The 8,536-nt window shown below is 41.2% G+C and overlaps 2 protein-coding genes across 2 annotated transcripts; both read left to right on the top strand.

Annotated features, from left to right (window-relative positions):
* The first annotated feature begins 75 nt into the window (after positions 1-75).
* On the top strand, positions 76-3,480 carry gng5 (guanine nucleotide binding protein (G protein), gamma 5). Its single transcript, XM_080778211.1, has 3 exons — positions 76-217; positions 1,149-1,296; positions 3,207-3,480. Exons 1-2 carry the CDS (start codon positions 137-139, stop codon positions 1,272-1,274), a joined length of 207 nt encoding a protein of 68 aa, XP_080634337.1. The 5' UTR covers positions 76-136; the 3' UTR covers positions 1,275-1,296; positions 3,207-3,480.
* Positions 3,481-4,849: 1,369 nt separating this feature from the next.
* Positions 4,850-7,850, top strand: fuz (fuzzy planar cell polarity protein). Its single transcript, XM_080778191.1, has one exon. It carries the CDS (start codon positions 5,228-5,230, stop codon positions 6,545-6,547), a length of 1,320 nt encoding a protein of 439 aa, XP_080634317.1. The 5' UTR covers positions 4,850-5,227; the 3' UTR covers positions 6,548-7,850.
* Positions 7,851-8,536: the final 686 nt, after the last annotated feature.

Raw genomic sequence — 8,536 nt, 5'->3', positions numbered from 1 at the left:
GCAGCGACAAAATATAAAGAATGAACCGGAATTAAGAACCGGAATCCGGACGTCGTCATCTTTGCTTTTGTCTCCGCATCCATCCCACTGTTCAGGTCACAGCACAGGAATACATTTTCTGACGATAGCGGTGAAAATGTCGAGCTCTTCAAATCTGGTTGCCATGAAGAAAATTGTGCAGCAGCTCCGCTTTGAGGCGAACATAAACAGAGTGAAGGTAAATTTTTTTTATCATTTTTTCTTAAAATATGTTTGGCGAAAACCCAAACCCGCTCCATCAAGCTGATGAGCTAACCGTGTTAGCTGACTAGGGCTAACGTGAAAATACAGAGCAGGGCGTGGAGCGCTTTACAAAACCACGTATTATGAAGCTCTAAAGTGTCTTTACAATTTAATGTATACAATTGTAATAGTTTTGAACTAATACGATTACGTATTAGTTCAAACAACACGGTGCAGTTCTTTGAATGAAAGCCAAAACCGTGCATTGTCCCACCCACCCTTTTATTATGGCCAAGAAAAAATTGGTACCTCTTTCTGGACCCTGGTCAAGAATAGATGCAAGATTTTTGTTACATTGCATCAAACGACGCCTACACCATTGAGTAAAATTACTTGGTTTTGATTGCTCAGCATTGTAGCGACAGAAAAAAAGAATTAAGCAAAAAAAAAGTATCTTGAAACGAATGCAGGAAGAGGCAGTAGGCACATAAACATTGTGGATACCTCGGAAGTAAAAATGTGGCTTGATTTCCAAATATTTAAATACGTTCTTTGAACATGCACGGTATATTATTAGACCTAGATTTACCCTTTAAATTGTTTATGCCCATAATGGCTGGCTAGTAACAGGTTTTGTAGCTTTGAATGTCTAAATGTTCAAGTATGTACATTACAGACCATTATTGACATAAATAAATAATATATAATTTAACATTGAGGTGCCTACAACATTTAGGTGGCCTCTCTTCCTAAGGTTCTGTCTGTTTGTGTTTGTACAGTCCCAATATTGATATCATTGTGGTAGAAAATGGCAAGTGTCTGTGATCTATGACGTTATAGATTTACTACAAATGATAATTTTTAATGTGAAACTTCCCTGGCCTGGACTTGAGTTTTTTTTTATGTGGTCTCGATTGTGTACCCAGGTCTCCCAGGCAGCTGCAGATCTTCAACAGTTCTGCATGCAGAATGCCCTCCAGGATCCCCTTCTCACGGGTGTTTCGTCCAGCACCAATCCTTTCAGGCCGCAGAAGGTCTGCTCCTTCTTATGAAACCCACTGACAGCATTCATTGGTGAGTAGTACTGATTAGTTTAACCTCTTCTAACCACATACAGTATAAGCAAATTGTACGTAACTCTACTCTTTTTGAAGGATTTGTAATAGACACAAAGCTGTTAAGAAGTAGAAGTATGTGGGTGAGATTGGCAGAATTGGGACAATACCAAGATACCAAGATTAGTCACTCATCGAAAGAACGAAGAGAGTGCTTACATTTTATAACCACCTAAAAGAAAGCAACCTATGTTATAACGTATGAGTGTGTCTACTCATACGTTATAACATAGCCCTCGACCATAGAGAGAACCTACAGCTGGTCCAGGGAATCTGTGCACAAACGCAAGCACAACCAGACCGCAAACCCATTGGACTTAACCAGATTATAAGAAAACAAAAAGAATGCACAACCAGGCGGAAAACCGTAACCAGATTAACCAGAAACAAAAAGAAAGCTACCTGGCAGCATACTGGAAAGACACAACCCAAAACCAAAGCAAAGTGGAATACAATAGTATCTAGCACTAAAAAGATAATATATGTATATTCACTTTTTAGTGCTAGAATGCTTGAGCACAGTAAACGACCCAAAATGTCCTTGAAAAAAGCCTTGACTAGGTAGAGACTCAGTGAACACAGCCTTACAATAGAGAGAGGCCGCAACAGACAGACCTCGCTTGTTCCAAGGGAAGACAAACTGTGCTCCCACTGTACACACAATGTGGTGGAAACAGAGCTACACTTTCTAGCCATCTGCTCACTATACCAAGATATCAAAGACGCATAACTTCCCACAGATTACACACACCCAAAGTGAGTTTGAAACTGTGACCGACAACTCCCATATTGGGAGAAATACAATAATGTGCGAACACAGCAGCAAGATTTGTGAACTGCTGAGATAAAAGATTAGCCAATGGAATACAACCACCCTAAGGACCTGTATCGAGTAGACCTACTGTACCTGTAAACAGAGCTGCTACTTTTACACACATTTTTAAATTTGAGGCTTTTTTTTGTATACAAGGATGAAAAATGCTGCTATTGCTATTTGTCCCAAAATGACTGCAAAAGATTGGCGCTATTTGTTTCAAAATGCTTTATACTCTGTATAACATGTTGCAATGTGACATAGCTCTGTTTACGCAATGCTGTACCCCCTCCAACTGTATATACTTTCCCCATTTTCAACTGTTTTATTAGGGGTCAACTTCAAGCCCAAAGGGCATAGACCCTGCATTGTTTCCGTTAAAATTCCACCATTTTAGCAGTTTTGGCAGTTCTGTGCTATCGTTCTTCACAAAATGTGGCAATATGGTAGTTAGAGGGCCGTGAGAAGACCTCTGACCTTTAGATCGCCCAATGAGTAAATTGTTATGATTTGCTGTTTTGCTCGATCCACTTTTCGTCCTCCTTTGTGAAAGAAATCGCATTTCCATACTTGCATGAATGAAATGTGATGATGTATGATGATAAGAGCACCCCTCACTTTTTATTGTCAAATAATGTCATCAATGTTTATATAGCTCATTGTTTATATTGCATATAGCTTTTCTTTTAGGGGCTTGTAAATGGCAACAATCAGTTAAAAGGTTAATTGAAATGGCAGTACACAAATCAATTACTAACACATTGTCACTGCCTTCACATGACTGATCATGTTTTTGAGGTGTGCTAGCCCATCCAACATCTGGCTTTTTCATACGGCAGCCAAGTCTATGGACTTTTAATGTTTGTTTAGAGCACTTTTAACAAACATAGCAGGCAGCCCAAAGTCTATGGACTTCAAATGTTTGCTTACACTACAGCAGTGATGCGATATAGGAGGTTTCTAGTTACAGCTATTGCTTTTTTATCTCATTTGAAACTACATCCATCTTATTTCTGATACAGTAAATGACATGTCTTTATTTACTTGTCCTGCAGGCCTTCATTTTGATGCTACAGGGAAAATTGACCTCAACACTGCTCCTCATGAGAAGCCATTATACTGCCACAGAATCTCTGGAGTGTAGAACATGTCAGAAGATGCCATCTATTTTCAGCCACATTAGCGGAAAGGAGACAAGTTTTATTTTTCATGGCACAGTGGTGATTTTCAAGTAAATTATTGTGCCTTTTCTATATGGTTCTATTTTAGTCATCACTGTTCTTGACTTTTTGTATTTAATGATTAAAATACATTCTTTACTACTCAAAAGTTTTGTTTGTTGTTTTATCACCAATGGGATCAAAAAAAAAACTCAGAGTTGAGCAATTGTATTTTGCACTCTGTATTTTATACTTTTTTAATAGTATTTTGCCATTTGTTAATCATGTGACAACATGACGTGACATTTTTTGTTTATAATTGTGTGATGTCAGTTTTAATATAGCAGTTGTGCAGTAAAGTAATTTAGTTACTATTAATTGAGACCATGTCAAAATGTGGACATTTAATTTATCATCACTTTGCGATGCAGCATACACCTTTTGATGGGAAGCAATGTACCAGGAAAATAGATAGCCTACCGGTATGTCCATATAGTTAAAAGTGCATTTATATTTTGATATAAAGGGTAAAAAGGTGATTTGAGTTATAGTCTAGTGTATGTAGTAAATCTAGTATGGAATTGTGTTTTTTATTTACCAGAGCTTAAAAGGACTTACATTTATTGTTTGTCTTAAATTCCACATGGATTTGTTTAATTAATGCACTGTATAACTATTTTGAAATCTACCATGTCACACACCTGTTATTCTCTCATTTTCAATTTGTTTCAATGTGTTTTTCCAGGGGTGGAAAATAAAATTGCATGTACTGTAGGAAAGTAGTTGAGTAGCTTTTTTCCAGGTACTTTGATTAGTTTTTATTTTGTTGTACTTTTGTAAATAATTATAAGACTAGACTAATACATTATGAGTAGTAGTCTACAAGTATGATGTTTATGAGTGTGAAAATCAGGAGGATATTTATTTTGCTTTGAACCTTTTTCCCACCCTCAAGCTATGCCCTCCAGACAAGATGGCCACCACATTTTGAAAGCATTTAACTGAATCGGTGCAGTGATGGTCTGATTTGTGCGTTTTCATATTGAAAATGGTTGGTTGTCGAAAAATACCATAGCCTTTCACAGTGATTTAATCACTTACTTAATCTTGACCTAGTAGCAGGCCTACATAGAACTTTTGTACTTTTGAAGTGAACACAAATCATCTACTAGAATAAAATTAAGTTAAGAAACTACATTAAGGATATTCTTGGCGAGGGACGTTTATTAGGGACTGAGCACATTTCATACACAAAGGCAATGTAAACAGTTTTAAATCTAGCGTAAAAGATATGAAAAGTAATATTGAGAGGGAAAAAAGTGAAATTATAATATTGTCTTGTCCTTTATTTACACTAGTATTATTCACTTCCACCCCTGGCAATTAGAGATTAACTCGATTGGCTGTAACTTGCAGTGTACACAAAAATGTCACATGAGTTAGAGGGGGGGGGGGGGGGTGTAGAGCTCTGATGAGTTGTGTGGTGGACATGTGATTGGATCTCGCGAGATTTAAGCAACCGGAAGAAAAACAATGCAAACCTCGAATGGGGATGAGTTCTGTTGCTGTGGAAACTGGTATTGTATCCTTTCGCGGAGAAAAAAATATAATTTGCTTTAGCTTAAAATGAATGAGCCAAGTTGCTGCAAAAAGTACCACGATTAACTGAATGTCTGTGCAGCAGCGTGGGTGGACAGAGAAGTTGTGCAATTTCCAACAGAAATTTACGGATGTAGCCAATGACATGTCTCATCTGTTGACGTCTGGTACGTAAGGAAAAGATGCTCGAAAACAACGCACTTAATAGTACCATTCAGCTAACGTAATTGGCTAGGTGTTAGTATCCCGCCACGTCCGAAGCAGATAATCTAACGTTAGCAACCGTTTCACGTCCACTCTCCACTGCCAGGCGGATAATGCTGCAAGATGGATCAGTGCAGCTTCTCTGTCTCACAGCCAACAGCGGGGTTCCACTTTTTACCCGAGGAGCCTCTAAACAGCTTCCCTTCTCTGTCATTGGTTCCCTGAATGGCGTTCATATGTTTGGAGGTGGGCAGGGCGTGCTATTGTCCAGCTGTGAGACTGACCATGGAGGTAAAGTTGTGTGGAGAGTGTTCCATGATAGTGTGATACTTATTGCTGTGAAGGGACAGCAACGTGGAGGAGGCAGGGGACGTGACAGTCAAGAGGAGGAGGATCTCCATTTGCGTCGGCTGTTGGAGAACGTGTGGAGCTGCATGGTGCTGGTTCTGGGCCAGGATGAGCTGGTGAACATCAGGAATGTGGAGCGGCTGAAGAGGGACCTCCGTTCCTGCTTTGGCCTCATCGATCAGCTATTGGAAGGGAGGCAGGAGGGCATCATGGGGAGTCTGACGCACTGTGCCGACTGCCTGCTGCCCCCTAACCCCGCCCTGCTGCAGGAGGCTCTGGAGAGCTTCACGCAGGCCGCAGACAGTGAGTTTGGATGCCTCATGGTCCACGGGCGCATTGCCACTGCCACAGAGAAGTGGTGGCTCCTGGCACCACAGGAAGTGGTGCTACTATCTGCCCTGCTGCGGTCGCTCTCCATGTCTGGGTCTGCCTCTTGTGACTACCCTGTGTTCCTTCCCCATGGCAGCCCCACCGTGGCCCACCGCCTGCTCCGCTTCCAGCTGCTTCTGGGTGTCGATGTGTGCGTGCTGTGCGGCCCCACTCCCTCACTGCACAGGGCAGAGAGGGAGCTGGTTGGCCATTTCTGGTCTCCTCTGGTGGAGACACTGAGAAGTTGCCTGGCTGTCGGGGAGCGCTGCTTGCCAGGCTCTGTATCCCTCCGCCCCGACGTCCTGGCACTCATTGTCATCAACCGTGAAACGCGCCGCTCTGTCTCCTGTGTACAGGCCTCTGCTAACCCTCCTCCATCCAGTGAATCGCCTTTGCCCTCCAAAGCCCGCTGCTGGGAACTTCTGAGGCTGTTCTTTGCCTTCGCCACTGCACGCTACTTTGGCCAGGATGAGACCCTGTGTGTTTCCCCTGAAGAGAAGGCTCAGAAAGGCAATGCTCTACACGAAGAGTTTGCCAATGGCTTCTCCCACCAGCCGCTGCAGTGCTACCTAGTCACAGAGGAGTGTAAATGCTACAGTTTGCAGACACTACAGCACCAGCTGTTCCTGCTCACACCCCTCTCAGTACCCACATTTGGCCTGCGCTCTGTGGCCACACAGACCCTTGCAGCCATCGCTGGTGGCTCTGGGTTTTAAATCAACATAGTCTTTGTACATTTTGATCTCAAACTCAGATATGACTAACATTAGTGTTAATTCACCAGCACAGAATGCAAAGCTTTTCCTTTTCCTTGAATGACTTGAAATAATTGAACAGGCAGGATTGTCTCCCTTTCTCAGTTCTACCTTATAGATTTAGAAGAACTATTGTTGTCATTACTGATGATCTATTTTGGAGCTTCACCACATGAACCCTAGTGTCTGTGTTCTGGGGCCAACATGAGGTAACCTTGGTGTAGTGGGAAAACCAAGTATCGACCCCTGGGAAATCTGGGAACCCCCCTTTTGTTGGATCGGTTTGATCCCACCCTTTCTTTGTCCACTTCCTCCTGGGTGCTTTAATATGTGGTTATTCCTAGGCACTACTAACAACAACACTGTTTAGGGCAGTGGTTCTGTTAATAAGGGTATGCGTGTGACATCATACCCAGAAGTTGATATGATGTGATATATGATATAGTACTTTATTGTCATTTCGCCTTGTATGCAACACATACCGGTATACACATTTGACATAACACAGGACAAAAAATAGAAATAAAATACAGTTACATACATAGAAAACATAAGGGCAGAGGGCAATGTCCACAGCTCAGTCTAGTTCTGGCCAAATTCCTGATTAAGCCTCAGAGTTGATTGATGGACAAAAGACCTCTTCAGTCTGACCTTATTGTACGCTGGAACACCATATCTCCTTCCTGAAGGCAGCAACCTATACTCTCCATACAAGACATGGCTAGTATTAGAAGTTATGCAGGAAGGCCTACTCGGTGGCAAAAAACAACTTTCTGGCCTTGACAGTCCATACATCCAAACAGAAAAGCCCTATCTGATTGCATTAAACAACGTTAAATGGACGGACATTAAACTCACTTTGCCACTCACTTTATGCATGCGCATACCCTCTATGTCACCTAAAGGGTCATATATGGACTTTTTACTGTAGTAGTTGTCGTCATGGCAACCGGTCTTCTCTCTACCAATACTATGAATGACTTCAAACCAAAACCCTGAATCTGAAAATCTGCATTGCAGTGCATGTGAAATGAGAGTATTAAAACTACTGCTGGAGAACCATGGGGAAAAGTTACACTCGTATCTAGATATTTTGCTATTTCATATCTTCTGTTTGTTCACTAAAGCTGCTATTCACCGTTCTAGCCTCATAGTTGGACTCCAGTGTCGGGTATTTGTTAGCGTGATGACATGCCTCTTTTTTGCATGAGATTTATACATTTCTAGTCTATAAATGAATGTGGTTATTTATTACTATATTGGGACATTCACATGAAATTTTATGTTTATGTTTGCCCTCTGCTGGTGAAATATTTTATAGCAATTTAAATATATCCTAAAGTAGCACTGTGTGGTCTTTCTTTCGTTAAAGGCCTGAAACTGATGTTTAATACAGCATTCAATATGAGACTGAGTTCTTTTGTAAATGAGACTCCAAGAGGAACAAATGTGTCTGATTTAACATTGCCCTCCAGACATCAGTAGTGTCTGGTTAATGATCAGTGTGACCCAATATTCAGAAATAATCTCAGGTCAACTGTCAATATAGATTATAAATGATTGAAAGATGTGGCCTACTTTGGCGCTGCACGATTAATAAAAAACACCTGCGACCTCATTTCTAAATTTGAGCAAGAATCGTGCAGCACTAGAACTTCGGCTGTCAAATTAATTTTAGTTGCTCTTATGGTTTTGCTACAAGAAAGAGAGGTTTAAGTCGAGCACTTTGTCTGTTTAAAGCCACAGTAGTTAGTTCCAGGTGACGCATGGGTTCAGCAATACAGACTAAAGACAAATATTTTCATGGTCGCAGATAGAAAAGAACCCCAGTGACCGACAACTCTGGAGATCCCTTGTCGACGGCCTATAACCTGGTCAGGCATAAGTAAGTAAAGTTATTTGATTCATTCAAAATGTACATTGTGCCGCTTTAACTCTACATCCAATCAC

The sequence above is a fragment of the Protomyctophum bolini genome (assembly GCF_963924005.1).
Source record: "Protomyctophum bolini genome assembly, chromosome: 12".
NCBI lineage: Eukaryota > Metazoa > Chordata > Actinopteri > Myctophiformes > Myctophidae > Protomyctophum > Protomyctophum bolini.
The sequence above is the reverse complement of the archived record's forward strand: the minus strand, read 5'-3'. Positions and strand labels throughout refer to the sequence as shown.